Source organism: Myotis daubentonii, chromosome 16, assembly GCF_963259705.1.
Source record: "Myotis daubentonii chromosome 16, mMyoDau2.1, whole genome shotgun sequence".
In the NCBI taxonomy this organism is placed as follows: Eukaryota; Metazoa; Chordata; class Mammalia; order Chiroptera; family Vespertilionidae; genus Myotis; species Myotis daubentonii.
Genome location: NC_081855.1, coordinates 41,150,586 through 41,170,171, shown reverse-complemented (window position 1 = coordinate 41,170,171; position 19,586 = coordinate 41,150,586). Strand labels below are relative to the sequence as shown.

General features: G+C 51.0%; 1 protein-coding gene across 7 annotated transcripts in view; it reads right to left on the bottom strand.

The window, feature by feature from the left end:
• The window catches only part of ARSG (arylsulfatase G), a 98,126-nt gene that overhangs the window by 52,044 nt on the left and 26,496 nt on the right, over window positions 1-19,586 (bottom strand). For 6 of the 7 annotated variants that reach the window (XR_009449231.1, XM_059670089.1, XM_059670088.1 and 3 more), the window contains exon 2: window positions 835-1,581. Coding sequence is in view for 6 of the 7 variants with exons in the window: in XM_059670089.1 (XP_059526072.1) it covers window positions 835-1,052 (218 nt within the window). In the remaining variant the exon portion in view is untranslated. Of the gene's footprint in view, window positions 1-834; window positions 1,582-19,325; window positions 19,574-19,586 lie in introns of those variants that run through there. The other variant, XM_059670084.1, reaches the window with a different exon arrangement.

Genomic DNA, 19,586 nt, shown 5'->3' with positions numbered 1-19,586 from the left:
CAACCCCTCCCCAGGAACTCCAGACTCACGCACTAGATCCTAATCCTTACTTTCCACTGAACCTGTCCCCACGTCCAGACAATAAGTACCTCGAGGGCCAGGGTTTTTATCTTGTTCCCCTTGGTATTCTGATTTCCTAACACACACAGATTCTGAATGTTATCAGATGGACGGATAGATGGATTTCTCCATGAGGCTGTCCTGGCTTCATGCCACATTAATCAATCACATAACTAAATCAACATGGACCCATTAATTGCTCTTTCAATGCTTTATGCTGTCCCCTCCCCGCAAAAGAGGCAAGTAACACATCCAAAAAGTGGACTTCCCAGCCAGCGTGGCTCCGTGGTTGAGCGTTGATCTATGGGCTAGGAAGTCATGGTTCAAATCCTGGTCAGGGCACATGCCCGGGTTGCAGGCTCGATCCCTAGTGGGGGACATGCGGGAGGCAGCCTATATGATTCTCTCTCATCATTGATGCCTTTATCTCTCTCTCTCCCTCTCTGAAATATATATATATATAGTTTTATACATATACTAGAGGCCCAGTGCATGAATCCTGGTGGGGTCCCTTGGCCTGGCCTGCACCCTCTCACAATCTGGGACCCCTGGGGGGATGTTGGATAGCCAGTTTCAGCCTGATGCCGGCAGGCCAGATCCAGACAGGAGGGAGCCCAATCCCCGCAGGCCCGATCCAGACAGGAAGGAGCCCGATCCTGTGCAATGAGCATTTGTCCCCTGGTGGTCGGTGCGCATCATAGTGACTGGTTGACTGGTTGTTTGGTCGCTTAGGCTTTTATATATATAGATTAGGACTTAGCATCCTCAACTCACCTCATTCCTTCGGCGGCCATCTGATCAAGGTTGGCAGTGTCCTTTGTTTCTGCCCAGTTTGCTCCCAGGTCACCCCACCCCATGTCATCTGCCAAAATGATCACGAAATTTGGTTTCTGGGCTCTTGTTTCCCCACTGAAGCAAAAATCCACAAGAGGATAAAGACATCCCAAGAAACTCACCCCCACCAATAAAACCTTTAGAAAAAGCCAGGCCATGGTGGGAAGGGGCGGGTTCCGGTTCTATGGAAGGACGGCGGGCCACCACGAGAGGCGTCTCTGAGAGTCCCCTTCTGCTCACTCTCAACGCAGGGAGTCTCCGGAGGTTGGTGTTTTGCAAGAAGATACTACAACACCCTCACTGTAAAGATGGGAATGCTGAGGCCCGCCCCACGTGCTGGTGGGGATGGTGGTGGTGGTGGTGCCTACGTGGAGGGTGGGAGCTGCAGAAATGAGGCCCCCATCTAGAATCCTAACTCAAGAGAGTCAGGAAAGCTGCACCCCCAAATGTGGCTTTCCCCTAAGATGACTGGCTGTGTGCAGCTTTGGCCGATTAGAAAGTGACCCCTCTGTGCCCAGGATGTCAGAGCCGAAGCACAAGTCTCGCATCTGGTCGGGACTCCAGCTGCTGAGTGCGGGGCACAACCTCACATCTGCAGAACACCTGGACCTTCCAGAAGCCGCCGTCGGTCCCCAATGAGTTTCTGAGTTCCAGGTGGCTGAGGGCTTCATGTTTCTGTGAGGTTTCCTGAAAGAACAAAAATCGACAAGAAAACAGAGTGAAAAGTGCCAGCGCAGCTGTGTTTGACTCAGTAGCCTAGGAAATAATCGCTTTTCCATGCCAGCACATGTTTTCCTTATTAATCGAATATTTCACTGGCTCATCAGTTTCTCCACCTGAGAAACAGTGATGATAATATTTACAACGAGCCCATGATCACAGGGGTGGGAGCGACATCAGAGGTGACCTCTCTCAACCCACTCACTGTATACACGAGGATGCCGAGGCCCGGTGTTTGGATGGGGCAAGGACCAGCACGCCACTCTGCATGATCCCAGGGCTCCCCCACTGCCACCCACCAGGCTTCTCTGATTCACAAGAAATCCCCACACTGACTGTGACGTTACCAAACCCACCGAGGAATCTAGAAGAAAGGGTATGACCCTGATATGACCTTTTCTAACAGTTGTGCTGCAAACAATCCCATACAAAATTCTTGACAGATGCCCGGCCAGGGTGGCTCAGTTGGTTGAGTGTCACCCTGTGCACCCAGAGGTTGCTGGTTTGATTCCCGGTCAGGGCACATGCCAGGGCTGCGGGCTCGATCCCCAATAGGGGGCCTGCAGGAGGCAGCCGTTACATGTTTCTCTCTCATCGATGTTTCTACCTTTCTCTCCCTTTCCCTTGCTCTGTCTCTAAAATCAACATAAACATATTTTTTAAAATCTTGACAGAAATTAAGTGGGAGAAAAAGGAACTGTAAAGAAATAAGTTCATGGTAGAATCCAAGTGGAGATACTATGGGAGCTCATTGTAGACTCTGTAAAGTTTGCAGTATCTTTTTAAATTGTTTCATAATAAAATGGTAGAAATTTTTTTTTCTTAATGAAACTGTCCTTTTACATCTTGACAATGTCATTTTTAATAAGAAAATCTAAAGGTATATACTCAACCTGTGCGTCTCACACTTCAATGTACATACAATTACCTGGGGAGTTCAAAATGCAGCCTCAGTCAGCCAATGTGGCCCAGTGGTTGAGTATCGATCGATGAACCGGGTGGTCAATGGTTCAATTCCCGGTCAGGGCACACGCCCAGGTTGCAGGCTCGGTCCCCAGTGAGGGGTGTGCAGGAGGCAGCCAATCACTGATGCTCTCTCATCATGGATGTTTCTACCTCTCTCTCCCTTTCCCTTCCTCTCTTGAAATCAATAAAAAATATTTTAGAAATAAATAAAGTAAAGCAGGTTCAGGAGGTCAGGCCGTGGCCTGGGTTCCGTTCTTTGACCAAGCTTCTGCTGGGCGGAGTCACCCCTTCACCAGCCCAGGAAAGAAGAACGCCCTGAAGCAGGTCCCGGAAGGAAACAAGCCCAACTGGGGGAGAGTCGGCTCCTGGGGACAAACACAAACACGTCCGGGTCCGAAAGACAGGGGTGGAAGGTGATGCGTTCCACACGGGCTGCAAATGGGAACCATAAGACCAAACCCCATCACCCCGAGTTCACTTAAAAGCCGGAACTTTACGAAGTTAGTAAGGAGAGAGAGACTTGAGTTCTGGACCACGTAAAAAGCTCAGTTGGACACCCAACCTCCGGAGAAGATGAAAGGAGCGCCAAATTTAACACGGCGCGATGCGATCCTGCCTGGGGAAGGAGCGCACAGCTGGCGAAGCCGACCCGTGGCCGACGCGAATGGATGGGGCCGCTAGCGGGAGATGTGTCGACGCTGGGAGACCGGGGTAAACTCAGAGGGATGGGCAGATACAGACTCAACCGTCAAAAGGAAGCCCAAGGAAACAGGCGGCCCCTGGAGGTCAATGAGTCCATTGTGCAGAAATGCAACCGTCTGTTTCCCCAAAAGGAGAGTTGTTATTCCAAAGCCAATTGGATTCCACTGCTATTTGTTGATCTTGGGGCCCCAAGGACGTCTCCCTTTCTGGGAGAGCGAGCCCTGGCACCAGGAGGGCGCCCAGCAAACACTCGTGGGCCCGCTGGTTGACTCCCAGCCTCCATGCCACTGGCTTCTGACCACGAGCAGCAACCACGGGAGGCTTTCCTGCTTGAAGCTACTGAGCTTGGAACGCTGGCGTGGCCTCACTCCTGGTCGATAATCCATTTCAGAGGGACCCCACACAGAACGACTTAAAAAAAAAAATATTCGCTTAAGAAAGAAGCTAAAATGAAGGTGGAAAGATAGATGGTTTTTGCTTAATTGTTCCACGATAAAACATTCCTTTGAGGATTTTCAAAGAGAATCACAAAATACTTAACATTTCTGTAGAATGGAAATAAGCCAATGTAGCCAGCGCTCTGTTGCGTCGGTGTCCTGCAGGCCCACACTTCCAGGGAGACAGTTAATCCTCTCCCCCTTTATTTCTCTAAACTACAATGAAAGGCAAACACGACATTCTAAGGATGGACTCTAAGCCACAGACTATAAGATCCCAGCAGGGAAAAAAAAAAAAAAAGATCCAAGCTGACATTTTGGGAAACAGTATGGAGGTCCCTCAAAACATTAAAGAGAGAATGGCGGTAGGACCCAGGAACCCCACATCTGGGTATTTATCCAAAGGGAAGGAATTCAGTCTCTTGAAGAGATATCTGCAGCATTTTTCACAACAGCCACGATGTGAAGACAACCTACGTGTCCATCGGTGGGTGAATACGTAAGGAAAATGTGCTGCATAGAGAACACATACAAACAACGCAGGATTACTCAGCCTTTCACAAGAAGGAAAGCCTGTCATTTACAACAACCTGGTGAACTTGGAAAACACCATGCCACGTGAAATAAGCCAGGCGCAGAAAGACAAACACTGCACGATCGCACTAACGTGTGGAATCTGAAGAAGTGGAACTCGCAGAAGCAGAGAGTAGAATGCTGCTTGCCAGGGGCTGGGGTCGGGGGTTGGGGAAGTGGGGAGAGCTGGTCAAAGGTTACAAACATTCAGCTATGCAGGACGAATAACTTCTGGACTACAGTTAATAATACCGTATTGCAAACTTGAAATTTGCTAAGACAGTAGATCTTAAAAGTGTTCACCACGGAAAAAATAAATAAATGGTCATACGTGAGGGGATGGATGTGTTCATCAGCTTCACTGTGGCAATCACTTCACAATCAAAACATCATGTTGGACACCATAAATATTATACAATTTTTATCTGTCGATTGTATCTCGGGAAAGCTGGCGGGGTTATTTTTCAAAGATCCAACCTGAGACCAAGCTCAGTGCCTTATCTGACACTTTTTCCTTTTTCCCCTTTTTAGTATTTTTTTATTGATTTCAGAGAGAGGAGGGGAGAGGGAATGATAGAAACATCAATGAGGAGCATCACCGACCGGCTGCCTCCTGCACGCCCCTCACTGGGCATGTGCCCTGACCAGGAATTGAACCAGTGACACCCTGGTTCATGGGTTGATGCTCAACCACTGAGCCACACTGGCTGGACCCAACTTTTCCTTACCACCCTCCCCTTCTCAGAAGAGAACGTGGACGCAAACAAGATACACTGCTGTGGGCTGAGGAAGAAAGGGGGAGTCTTCGGCCAACAAAGCCTTCACCCCTCCTTCCGCAGGCTGGAAGCCGCCTGACCACCTGACTCAACAAACTCCCCGAGGAAGGCCCCTCGGCGCCATCTGCTCTGTGGGAGCAGAACTGGCCGGGCTGGCTCCTTGCGGAGCATCGGTGTGGAGCCTGCCCCGGCTCCCGGCTCCCGGCTCCTCGGGCCGCAGTCCAGTGACCTGGAGTTGCCATCAGCTTCGCAATGACTCCCGTTCTTTTCCATGACCCCCGTTTTAAAGCAGGACTGCTGGGTCTGCTCGAGTCTGGCCTCCCTCCGGGTCCCGGCTTGGTTATAGACAGAGACGCATAGAAGCGGCGTGGCCCACAGGTGGGCTGCTGTCTAGAAGAGCGAGAAGTGAACGGGGTGAGGCCACCCGAAGATGTGCTCTGTGCCTGGCGGTGCCAAAACCAGAGCAGGAGTCCGTCACCTGACCGGCTCCCCGGGGCCTCGCCGTGGCCACGCAGCCCGTGAGGGGGCCTTGAAAGCAGCTGAAATAACCAGAAGGCGAGGTGATCTCTCCAAGCTCTGCTGGTTAAAGCTTCCGATGAGCTGAGGCCAAAAAAGACAAAGGCCCGTGGAGAGTGTGGTCTCTGGGGCGGGGCGCTGTTGTTCTGCCCGCAGATCAGAACCCGGTCAGAGCGCCTGCTGCACTGGGAGTCACGTGGGGGCGGCCAGGAGGGGGGCTGAGGCACCGGCTGCCCGAGGGTAGCTGCAATGACTCCCCCAGGCACTGCCTGCCCCCGGCCAGCTAAGTGACAGGTGTCAGCTGGGCGCTGTGCACACAGCAGTGACACAGGAAGCCTGCTGCCCTCCTGGCACTTTCCTGCTGGGGGGACGGGGGTGGGGACAGAAAACGAAACGAGTAAACACATGTGGCGGGCAGAACAATCAAAGTGGGAAGAGGACCAGGAGGGTGGGGGTGGGCAGGTGCAAAGTGACGAGGGAGGTCAGGGACAAGCTCACGGAGCAGGTGATCTTTCTAGAAGGGTCTGTAGAAGACAAGGAAGGAAGCTGTGCAGCAGCAAGCAGGAAGGGCTGGTACCTGCCAGGGCAGCAAAGAAGCCACCGGAGGCATGAGAAATGGCAAGAGTTAGAGGAAGTCGGGGGAAGGCAGGTGTACTAAGTCGGGGGGCTGGAAGGTTTGAGCCCCAACAGCAGGTCCTGCCGGCATCCACCACGCCAGCCGCAGCCCTGCAGAGAAAGAGAATGTGACCCTAGCCGGTTTGGCTCAGTGGAGAGAATGTTGGCCTGCGGACTGAAGGGTCCCGGGTTGAAATCTGGTCAAGGGCACAGGCATGGGTTGCAGGCTCGATCCCCAGTAGGGGTCGGGTAGGAGGCAGCCAATCAATGATTCTCTCTCATCATTGATGTTTATCTCTTTCCCTCTCCCTTCCTCTCTGAAATCAATAAAAATACATTTTATAAGAGAGAGAGAGAGAGAGAGAGAGAGAGAGAGAGAGAGAGAGAGAGAGGGAGAGAAGCGTGTTGCAACAGAACAGGGACGGGGGAGCTGAGAAGTGAGCTGTCCACTGGGTCCTCAAGGTGAGACAGCGCCAGAGGCGGGCCCAGTGCCCGGGGCACTCCCTGCCCTGGCATGGCCCTTACCCTGAGCTCCCGCTGAAGTGTGTGGCCTCACCCTAACGGAGCCCAAGTGGAGTGAAGAATCTACTTGCCACGGTTGCCAGGAAAAACAGTGACTGAGGCGGTGAATGTCTACGTGTAATGAATATCCTCGTGGCCCCTAACTTTGCCCCTGGGCCCTAACATGTCAGTCAGAAAGAGTGGAAGGGAAGGGGAGAGACACACAGAGAGAAACATCGCTGTGAGAGAGACAGATCGATTGGTTGCCTCCCACATGAGCCCCGACCAGGGCTGGGGATCAGATCGATCCTGCAACCGTGGTACATGCCCTCGACCGGAATCGAACCCAGGACCCTTCAGTCCGCAGGCCGATGCTCTACCCACTGAGCCGAACCGGCTAGGGCAACACTGCTTTCTTAGGGCAGATCGGGGGAGACTTCACAGTCTTAGCTCCACAAAAAAAATGTGAAGTAAATCCTTTTTTTGCCCAGCTGGTGTGGCTCAGTGGTTGAGCATCGACCTATGAACCAGGAGGTCACAGTTCGATTCCCAGTCAGGCACATGCACAGGTTGTGGGCTCGATCCCCAGTAGGGGGCATGTAGGAGGCAGCCGATCAAGGAGTCTCTCTCATCATTGATGTTTCCATCTCTCTCTCTCTCTCTCCTTTCCTCTCTGAAATCAATAAAAATATATTTAAAAATGATTTTTAGTCCTTTTTCCCCCTGTTCTGTATTTTCTTTAGTTGTATTGACATACAGTTGACACACTACACTGTGTAAGAGGAAGGGTCCAGCATCATGGCCTGGCTTACAGACACTGTGAGATGGTCACCGCAGGAAGTTTAGTTAACATCCACCAGGTCCTACAGACACAGTTTTAAACGGAGGAAAAAGTGCTTTTGTCTCCACGATGAGAGATTTTAGGACCTACTCTCTCAGAAACTTTCAAACATCCTAATATATTTCAATAAAGAAATATATTTTTAAAAAAAATCTATGATGGAAGTTGTCAAGCGTACAGAAGTTGGGAAACTCATGCACACCCACCCGCTGTCTAGATTCAAGTTACCAACACATGGCCAGTCTGGTTCTTTCTCTGTCTCCTCATCTACTTCACTGTAGTCACCGTGCCCACATCCTATCCCCAACACTTCCTTATCTCATAACAGGAACAAAGGAAGTGATTGACTGAGTGTCTCCATACCGGCCTGGAGAGCAATTTCTCTCAGATAATTAAAATGCTGGCGTGTTTGTTTTTTAAGCTTGAAGACGTCAAGCCAGATCCTGGTGCTGGGAATATCACTTCCGTGAACCCAAGGATGCCAGGAAACTCCTGGGGGGGGGCGCGCGGCACGATGTCCTGCCCCCTTTCTGCAGGAATCACCTGTTGGGACTGCCTCAGGAGGAAGCTGCGGCGGGAGCCAATCTGGGAAGGCAGAGGCGGCGCTCGCCACGCTCGCCACGCGTCTAACAACCCGGTTGCCTGCAGAAACGGTATCTGGGTCCCTGAAATCGGGTCAGAAACACAGGAAGAGTAGACGGGCCTTGGGACAACATCCTTCCTCTAAAAGTCCCCCCTCCCCTTGAGAAGAACACTCAGGAGAAGTGCGGACAAGAGGGAAGGGCTCAAGGTCAGTTACCTGAAACCCACTCTTGAAAGCTTATTTCCCAAATGTTAAGCATTTCTTTTACGCTCTAGCCGGTCTGGCTCAGTAGATAGAGCGTGGGCCAGCGGACCGAAGGGTGCCTGGTTCGATTCCCGTCAAGGGCATGGACCTAGGTTGCAGGCTCTTCCCCGGCCCCAGGCCCTCGTCAGGGCATGTGCAGGAGACAACCAATCCATGTGTTGCTCTCACATCCATGTTTCTCTCTGTCCTTCCCTCTCTCTTCCACTCTCTCTAAAAAACCAATGGGAAAATATCCTCAGGTGAGGATTAAGAAGAAATTCTTTTTTTACACAGCAGCACTTGCTTACTATTTATTAAACATTCTATGATGGCCCTAGCCGACTTGGCTCGGTGGATAGAGCATCGGCCTGCGGACTGAGGGGTCCCGGGTTCGATTCCAGCCAAGGGCACATGCCTGGGTTGCAGGCTTGGTCCCCAGTAGGGGGCGTGCAGGAGGCAGCCGATCAATGATTCTCTCTCATCATTGATGTTTCCATCTCTCTCTCCTCCCTTCCTCTCTGAAATCAATAAAGAAATATTTTTTTTAAAAAAAATTCTATGATGGAAGTTGTCGAGCGTACAGAAGTTGGGAAACTCACGCACACCCACCCGCTGTCTAGATTCCACAGGTACCAACACATGGCCAGTCTGGTTCTTTCTCTGTCTCCTCATCTACTTCTCTTGCCTTCATCCTCCACATACACAACCCCCAGATATAATTTCATCTGTAAATATTTCTACATGGTTCTCTAAAAGATAAGGATTCTCCAAAAATGTAACTATAATTCTATTAATAGCCCCTTTTAAACATGAACAATAATTTTTTTTTAATATAGAAACATCAATGATGAGAGAGTATCACTGATCAGCTGCCTCCTGTGTGACCCCACGTTGGGGATTGAGCCCGCAACCCGGGCATGTGCCCTGACCGGGAATTGAACCGTGACCTCCTGGTTCATAGGTCAACGTGCAACCACTGAGCCACGCCGGCTGGGCTGAGCAATAATTTTAACATAAAAAAATCCAATCAGTGTTTAAATGTCCTCCCTTGTCTCATCACATTATTTTACCGTTGCTTTGTTCTAATCAGGATCCAAATCCACCACACAATGCATTTGTCTCTTCTCTTTTCATGAATACGTTCCTCCTCTCTTTCCTACAATCTATTTATATAAAGAGGTAATATGCAAATTAGGCCAGGACGCCGTAACGGTCACGACCTGACAGGAGGAGGTTGCGCGTGCAGGTGAGGCCCGGAGACGGAGACAGGGACAGGGGGGCCTGCCCAAGCTGGCACGGTGGCTCTGGCGGCCCGGAGAGGACACAGGCGAGGGGGTGAGGGGGGCCTAGGGCTGGCCAAGCTGCCGCTCCGGCTCGGGCAGCCCTGGAGCGGACACAGGTGGGGGGCAGGAGGGGCCTGGGGCAAAAGTCAGGCGTGGGCCCCCGGCTGCCTGGGTGCCAGTCAGGCCTGACTCCCGCGGCGGCCTGCGGGATGCCTCCTGCACAGCGGGAGGCGAGGCACCTCCTCTCGGCCTCTAGTATATTTATAAATTCGGTTTTTTCTCCTATAAAATTTCTCGAATTTTGGGTCTGGCTAATTGCACCCCGTGATGTCATTTAAACTGTTCCCCACTCCCCTGTTTTCCCTGTAGACTGAGTTGTAGATCTCGAGGTAAGGTTAGACTCAGGTTTGGTTTTCTTTTGGCAAGTCCACCTCATACATCTTACCTTTCCCCAAGTCTTATTAACACTGACAGGGGTTCCTATGGCAAAGTCTCATTTCTCATGAATATAGGGAACTTTCTCTTAAATGCTACCTACAATCTCTTCTGTTTTTGCAGATTTAGCCTTTCCCCAGATCTGCTTTACCTCTGCAAGGAAATGTAACGGACTGAATGTCTGTGTGCTCCCCACATTTGTAAATTAATTCCTAACCCCCAAAGTAATCGGATTTGAGATGGGGCCTCCGGGAGGTAATCAGGATTGGATGAGGTCTTGAGGGTGAGGCCTTCAGGATGGGATTAGTGCCCTGATATGTATAGAGAGATGGGAGAGAGCTTACTTCTCCAACATGGGAGGACACAGGGAGAGGGTGGCTGTCTGAAAGCCAGGAAGGGAGCCCTCACCAGGATCCCAATCAGCCAAGACCTTGACCTTAGACCTCACAGCCTCCAGAACTGTGAGGAGTAAATGTCTGTTGTTTAAGCTCATCTCCGGCATTTTATTATGGTAGCCCACGCCCACTGAGACAGACTAGCACAATTTTAAAGCATAAAGAGGCCATCGAGAGTGCTAATGTTGCTACGAGTGTGAAAGAAACAACAATCACAGGTGATTGAAGAGGTAGAAAAACTGTTGTTCATTGCATATACAATAAGCAGTTAACCAGTGATAGCATTTCGGAGGCAGGCAATGGAATATTAAAAATCCATTTATGGCTAGTAGGGGGTGGTCTGATAAATTTAAGAAGCCTTTATTTATAGATTAAATTGTACATTAAGCAAGTGCTGTATACACGGTTAAAGCAGGGAAGCATTTGAGGGTCTGGAACGGATTAATCCAACTTACGATATGTCTAATGAGGGGAAAAATGATTCGGTTTTTGAACAAAACTGCTTCTCGAACAGCCTTCCGGAACCAATTATATCGAAAGCCAAGGTTCCACTGAGCATCGAACAGGAACAATGAGGGCCAAGCCTGCTCCGCCCCAACCTGAAAGCCCAGCTTCCTCTCATCACTTCCCAGACCTCGGGTGACCTTGCTACGTTCTCCTTCATCTGCGCGTCTCACTTGCAAAAGGGCACTTGTTGAAATGCTGTTTTGGGACAAGTATCACACGTGTGTCCTGTCTTCCCACCTAGACAGTCAGCGCTTTGAGAGGAGGGACCACATCCTCTGGGCGTGGCTTCGTGGCCTGGGAGGTGGCCGTGTCCCTCAGGCCAGCTCCTGAGTGGGCTATGCTGAGCAGTCACTGCCCCGAGAGAGGCGCAATGGGCGTGGGACGGACGGACGGACGGGCGCTTCCTAGACCCAGCCCTGCCACACACCCTTTTTAAAAATATTTATATTTGTTATTGATTTCAGAGAGGAAGGGAAAGGGAGCAAGAGATACAAAACATCAGTGATGAGAATCATTGATCGGCTGCCTCCTGCACACCCCACGCTGGGGATTGAGCTCGCAACCCAGGCGCGTGCCCTGACCGGGAATCGAACCGTGATCTCCTGGTTCGTAGGTCCACATTCAACCACTGAGCAGCGCTGGCCGGGCAATACACCCTTCCTAAGCATTCAGATCATCTACGGAGTCCACAACTCTCCACCAGCCATGGCAGGGCAGGGCTCCTCTTTGCCTCCGATCCAAAACACAGCCCTGGAGCAAGCACCCTTCTAGCTCTGTCACCCCTACTCATCTGGAGATGCCAACGTGTACCGTCCCAAAGGGATGAACGTGGGAACCTCACACCGTGTTCTGTTCCAGGGAACAGCAGGCTGAGCGTGTTTAGACAGGACGGCGACAGCCAGCCTCTCCCTTTAGGCCAGAAACCGAGCAGGAGAGCAGGTGTTTATTCCTGGGGCCTTGAGCAACATGACGCGTGGAGCAACACCGAAAATTATCGGAAGAAAGCCGGCTGCAATCGGAGCCAAACCCAGGGGTCCTCCACACAACACTTTCCGACATTTCCAATTAGGGTTCCTGACCCACCACGGTGTCATAGAAGCTGCAGATGGCATGGATCTATCCTAAAAGCAATGCAATGGAAACCACTTGGCTCTGAGAATTTTGACTTTTATTCTGTGTTATTTTGAGGACTTCTGCAGCAGGTTTGGCTGGTTTATGGATGCCTCCTCAAGGCAATTTTCTTTTTTTCTTCTTAAGTAGTGAGAGGATGACAAAACTCTAGGAGCAGTAAACTGGATACGGAGAAATCTGGGAACAAATACCAGTGTGGAAATCAAACAAAACACTCCAGAGTGAGTGAGATGCACCCAGGGATACAGCAACACTGAGCCGAATGGTAACCGGGTGTAACGGAAGTCAGATCGACAGCTCCCCTCCGGCCCCCAAATCCAGCACACCCTCTCTGATCCCCTGCCTTCCTCCCTCGTGGTTCACCCCTCCCTGGCCAGTCCTTGCACGGTCTTTCCTGCCTTTCTAGGCGTCACTGATCTCCATCCTCCTCAACCTCCCCGCTGAGCCTTCCAGAGCCTCGTCTGATCCAAGCACAATGCTAAACTGCTAACCCCCTTCCACACGTTAACTCAGTTCACCAGCCACTCAGGGTTGAGCCCCACCTCCCCAGGCCCCCACCCCCTGCAGCAGGTGCTCTCCCCCTGTCATGGATGAGCTGAGATGAATGGCTAGTGAGGGCAGAACTTGGATTCAAGGTCAGGTTCCAGGGCCTGTCCTCATGTGCATCTCACATCACAGATGACATAGCCCCCTACCTGGCCTCGCACCGTCCACTTCGGCGACTCTTCGGCTTGTTTTGTCTCCCTGGGAAGGCCTTATCCACGAAGGCAGGGAGCAGATCTTTCTTGTCCTCATATGAACATGGACTATACTCGGTGACCTGCAACGTGTTCTTGCTTACGTATCCTCTAAAAGGAGTTGGAAACACAATAAGTGCCCTCTGTATTGGTCAGCTCAGGCCACCACAACGAAGTAACGCAGGCTGGATGGCTTAAACAACAGAGAGTGATTTGTTCACAGTTCTGAGGCCCGAAGTGTGGGGTCAGGGTGCCAGTATAGCTAGGTTCTGGTGAGAGCTCTTTTCCTGGCTTGCAGAAGGCTGCCTTCTTGCTGTGTCCTCACATGCCTTCTCAGTGTGTGTTCTCAGAGAGAGAATGGTATTTCTCTCTTCCTCTTCTAAGGAGGGCACTAATCTAAGCATGAGGGCCCCACCCTCATGACCTCATCCAACCCTCATTCCTCCCAAAGGCCTCGTTTACAAATACTATCGAACTGGGGGTTGGGGCTTCCCCTTAGGAATTTGGAGATGGGGGGCAGGCTCATTCCGTCCACACCACCCTCACACAGTTTTAAGTTGCCTTCAATGTTTCATCCTAACTTTAAATAACTGCAAAAGATATCATTTCGATTGTATTTGTAAATATTATTTTTATAGTAAAATTCTTAACTACTCTTTTACATGTATCAACACCAGAGGAATTTGGAAACCACCGTCATTCGTTTAGAAATTACAGGAGACCATTTCCCATTAGTTCGAAAATTTTATATCATTTTTCTTTTTTCGAAACTATATATCCATTCTGTCTCAACACAATGCACTTTCATGTTCAAAAGTACTTAATTACCTTATTCCATTTCTCTGAAATAGTGTGTATAAATTGAAATTTAATATTTTACACTTTACTCATGTATTTTTAAAAATCCCTTCTGGATTGAGTTCCTTTCCATTGTGACTGTAATAATTTATACTAACACATATAAACCTGGACAATTTTTAAGCATAAGATAATCTTCCTGGAAATGCATCTTTAACAAGATGGAGTAGGGGGAGGGGTGGTACATACTGACTTGAAGGAAGGCAGTTTCCCTGACATACTATTTCAGTATCCCCCAGAGACCTTTACGGGAGGGACAGGTCACCTGAGTGCATTCCTGGCTCTGGGGAAGCAGGGGAAGGCCACGGTGGGAGCAGCAGGCCCGAGCCCCAGCGGGTTCTCAGATTCTCAGACAACCAGGTTTAGGAAACAGATGATGTTCTGGGCAGTCAAGGACTCCTGCAGAAGGTTCCCTCAAACGCTCCCCCTCTTCCCTGGCTGCTCTGAAAACGCGGCCCGCAAAAGCAGGCTTGCTCCCAGCTCTGAACGGCGAGCAGACTCCTTTCCATCTACTTACCCCCACGCTCAAGTTCTCACGGGCTGGTCAATGCAGGGAGCTTATTTGCAAGCCAGGGTCATATCTGCTTGGCAACCCAACTCGAAGACTAGAAGTTCTACAAATGTTGTTGACGGAGAACAGGCAGGCCAACTTTGCACAATGGAACCTGTTTTCATGCAAATGACCCGAAAGGAGAAGACGAGAAAAGAGCAGTGGGGATGGCTCTCAGCCCATTGATTTCCAGAGAAGCTGCTGAGGGGCTTTCTAAGGGCATCTTACAGCCCTGCTCCCTGTGAGTGAAGGGCTGCCACAAACACCACCGAAGATGCTAAGAGGGGAGCCATAATTTCGTGATTTTTCTGGTTCCCTACTCCAGACTCCAAAGGTTCTTTTGTTCAGATTTAGAACTAAACAGAGGTGGTTTTGTTTGGGGAGGTGTTCACCATGGCAACGTGGTGCTTTCCCTGGAGGAGTGAAATAAGCAGGGGTTTCCACGCTGGGTCTCACTAGGATTGAGGGAACAAGGGGAAGGCAGCCAGCCTCTAACCAGGCGGGCACGAGCCACTGGTTTGTGGCTGGCAAGGCTGGGTTTTTCAGCCAACTCGCTGTGATCCCAACACAGGCGGCACCTGTCATCTCCAGATGAGCTCTACCTGGGCCAGTGTGTACCTGTAAGTGTTGAGAAACCCTGGGCAAGTCCCTCCAGTGCTCTGGGCTTCAACAGTTCTCATCAAGAAAATGGGGACGAGCCCTAGCTGGTTTGGCTCAGTGGATGGAGCGTTGGGCCACGGACTGAAGGGACCCCGGTTCGATTCCAGCCAAGGGCACATGCCCGGGTTGTGGGCGCAATGCCCAGTGTGGGGGATACAGAAGGCAGCCAATCAATGATTCTCTCTCATCGTTGATGTTTCTATCTCTCTCTCCCTCTCTGAAATCAATAAAATTATATTTAAAAAGAAAATGGGGAGGGGGAGAACCAAGATGGCGGCATAGGATAACGCCGGAGTTTGCTGCTTTGAACAACTACTTTAAAAGTGAAACCAAAAAACCGAAGGGACATCACCCAGAACCACAGGAACGCTGGCTGAGTGGAAGTCCTACAACTAGGAGAAAGAGAAACGCATACGGACACTCAGAGGAGGCGCAGTGCTGAAGTCAAATTCTGAGGTGCGGAGTGCGCGGAGCGGGCTGGCGGCGGAGGGCGCGGTTGTTGTTTTCAATCGGGAGGGAGTCGCAGACTCTGAGCAACAGATCCGGGCGAGTCTTTAGGGACCCAGACTCAAACGGGAGAAGCGGGACTGTCTGGCTTCGGTCAGAGCGAGTGCAGCTTTCTCTCCGAGCTTTGCAGCGGGTGCTGGGACTCAGAGAGGCAGAGCCCCTTGGGACAGGACTGAGAGCCGCCATAACTGCTCTCTCCGGCCCACCCTGTTGATCCTGTGCGACCCGCCCCGCCCAAGCCCAGCGCAGAACCATTTGCCGGATAGCCTCAGGCAAAGGCTAGATTAGCACCTCCCTAGAGGACAGAAGTTCTCTCACTGCTGACACAGCTGATTCTCATAGCCACTTGGCCCGGAGGTCAAACCCTCCCTGGAATTAGCTACAACAATCAAGATTTATCTATAAGACTGCGAACAAAGACCACTAGGGGGTGCACCAAGGAAGCATAACAAAATGCGGAGACAAAGAAACAGGACAAAATTGTCAATGGAAGAAATAGAGTTCAGAACCACACTTTTAAGGTCTCTCAAGAACTGTTTAGAAGCTGCCGATAAACTTAATGAGATCTACACGAAAACTAATAAGACCCTCGATCTTATATTGGGGAACCAACTAGAAATTAAGCACACACAGACTGAAATAACGAATATTATACAGACGCCCGACAGCAGACCAGAGGAGCGCAAGAATCAAGTCAATGATTTGAAATGCGAGGAAGCAAAAAACATCCAACCGGAAAAGCAAAATGAAAAAAGAATCCAAAAATGCGAGGATAGTGTAAGGAGCCTCTGGGACAGCTTCAAGCGTACCAACATCAGAATTATAGGGGTGCCAGAAGATGAGAGAGAGCAAGATATTGAAAACCTATTTGAAGAAATAATGACAGAAAACTTCCCCCACCTGGTGAAAGAAATGGACTTACAGGTCCAAGAAGCGCGGAGAACCCCAAACAAAAGGAATCCAAAGAGGACCACACCAAGACACATCATCATTAAAATGCCAAGAGCAAAAGATAAAGAGAGAATCTTAAAAACAGCAAGAGAAAGAAACTCAGTTACCTACAAGGGAATACCCATACGACTGTCAGCTGATTTCTCAACAGAAACTTTGCAGGCCAGAAGGGAGTGGCAAGAAATATTCAAAGTGATGAATACCAAGAACCTACAACCAAGATTACTTTATCCAGCAAAGCTATCATTCAGAATTGAAGGTCAGATAAAGAGCTTCACAGATAAGGAAAAGCTAAAGGAGTTCATCACCACCAAACCAGGATTATATGAAATGCTGAAAGGTATCCTTTAAGAAGAGGAAGAGGAAGAAAAAGGTAAAGATACAAATTATGAACAACAAATATGCATCTATCAACAAGTGAATCTAAGAATCAAGTGAATAAATAATCTGATGAACAGAATGAACTGTTGATTATAATAGAATCAGGGACATAGAAAGGGAATGGACTGACTATTCTTGGGGGGGAAAGGGGTGTGGGAGATGTGGGAAGAGACTGGACAAAAATCGTGCACCTATGGATGAGGACAGTGGGTGGGGAGTGAGGGCGGAGGGTGGGGCGGGAACTGGGAGGAGGGGAGTTATGGGGGGGAAAAAAAAGAGGAACAAATGTAATAATCTGAACAATAAAGATTTAATTAAAAAAAAAAAAAAAAAGAAAATGGGGACGAGTGTCAACTGCCTTAGTCTGATGATGGGGTTAAAATGGGTCACATGTAAGGCACTCAATAAAATGTTGGGAACTAAGCAAATCTGTAAAGATTAATTATAATATTAATAAAGGTAATCGTGAGAATGCATTATTAGTATTACTGTTATATTATTACAGCTCTGTCCCAACAGCCAGTTGTCCCACTTGGTCAAATACTCAGAAGTGAGTGTCCCAATTATTCATTCACCTCTGGCGCCATCTTCCCTCTAACTTTTTGTTGTTGTTGTTCATCTTCACCCGAGGATATTTTTTTCATTGATTTTTAGAGAGAGTGTAAGGGAGGAAGAGACACAGAGAGAGGATCACCGGATGCCACCTGCAGGCGGCCCCGACCAGGGCTGGGGATCGAGGCTGCAAACCAGGCACATGCCCTTGACCAGAATCAAACCCAGAACCCTTCAGTCAGTAGGCTAACGCTCTATCCACTGAGCCAAACTGGCTAGGGCCCAGCTACGGCTAACTTTTAACATCCAGAAGCTGAAGTACCAAGACCTCTCATGCCTTGCTTGACTCACTCAGTTGTAACTGCTGGGCTGCACCACTAGGCCCTTACGTCTAAGCAAGACTCATACTTACTGGATGCTGTGTCATATTCCATATTCAAGGCGACGATTCCATACTGAGTACAGTGACAGGTCCAATGCTCTGCAACACCCTAAATATCAAAGATTACACTTACAGTCGTGTTAGCACACTAAGGGGTTTTCATTTTAGTGATTACAATCAGGTTCCACATATCGCCATGTGTGGATTCTTCACAAAACAGCTGGAAAAAGGACCGCTTGTAGCGGGGGTGAGGAGTCAGTTATTGGACTTGGTAAGCCATAAATAATCAATCAGCAAGAACTAATGGGTGCTGAGGGCTAGCCATATGCCAGTCACTTTGATCTGAACTTTACAGGCATCAAAAATTAAACCTTTCAATTCTGGGAGCTGTCGCCATTGTCCCCATTTTACAGATCTAAAAAGTTGAGTTACTCCCACAAGGCTGCAGAGCTGGTGGGTGGCCTCTGGCTGTGGAGGACTGGCCCTAACGCAGCCCTCTTCGCCAGCACACTTGCCCCCTACCCCTAGCCCACGGCGGCGGAGCTCAGTAACAGCACAGAAAGGCATTTAACCCAGTACACACTACCCCCAAATCATGAGGAGAATCAGGCAGCGAGCAAAGAGCGGTTTTAATAAAAATTCACATCGCCCATTCCTCCTGGTGGCGACCCAACGTGCACGCCTTCGCAGACAAGGGTCTCTCGAGTTTGACATCAGAACCACATTATCCGAACCCCAAGGAAGAGAGCAGCCTGTACCAAGTAGGCAGGGGAACGCGGAGAATAAAGCCTTTGCCTCGGGGCAGATGCCAGATGTGGCCTGGGGATCCGAGGTGTCCCCGCGGGCTCCGAAACGCCCGGGATCTGACACTGCTTTGTTCCCAGGACTGTTCTTAACCGAGGTTTCCCATGCATATCTGCTGAGTTCACGGGGCTCTTGGGGTCGGGAACTTCCGGATGAGGGGCTGGTATTAGTCCCTAAGGCTACACCAGGCGCCCCGCGGGCCAGACAGCCGTGCACCTGTGTGGCTCACGCCCGAGAGGACGGTCCGCGTGCGCCCCCGGCCGGGGATGCTGACTCAGCCCGGCTGCTCGCCTCCCTCCGCTCCGCGCGGACGCCGCTGCTGCAGAAAAGGGGGGAAACCAGGTCACCCTTAGCAGCCGGGACGCCAGCTCCCTGAGGCCACTGCGGCACTCCTTCCCTCCCTCCCGGAACGGGAACTGTGGGGTGCACGAGTTGACGAAATTGGGGGAAGTTGGCCCTGGAGGAGGAACTTGGGGACCGTGGTGGTGCGCGCGCGCAGCTCACACTCAAACTGGAAAGAACCTGTTCTGCCCGCAAGCGCCCCTGGGACCATCCCCAGCGCCCCTCATCCCACACCCCCCAAATCCTCAGGACGCGGGCCGGATTGGGCGCGCAGAGGGGCTGCGAGAAGGACCACGGCCAGGGAGTGCTAGCAGAAAGGGTGCAGGCGCCCCCAAACAAGTCCGCGTTCCCCGCTAGCAGTGCGGCACAGCGCCGGGGGCCGATGGGGCCAGGCGCGCAAAGCCGCGCCCGGTTTGGGCGGCGCGCCCAGGACCCCGGCGGTGCTGGCGGGAGCGGGCCCGCCCGGGACGGCGACGCCGTTACCTTCCGTGACCCCCAGCTTGGCTCAGGGCGGGCGCGCGCCCGGTGCGGGCCGGGTACACGTGGGCCGGCGCGCGCGCTCCAGGCAGGCCCCCTCCTCCGCGGCGCTCGCAGCACATGGTCGGCGGCGGCGCGCCCCCGAGGCCGGCGGAGACCGGCTGCAGCCGGTATAGGATCAGAGAGAGGCAGAGACGCGGGGACAGGGGTTGGGCAGCAGCACGCACCACCCGGGCGCAGGCGGGTGGGGGGTGGGGAGAGGGTGCA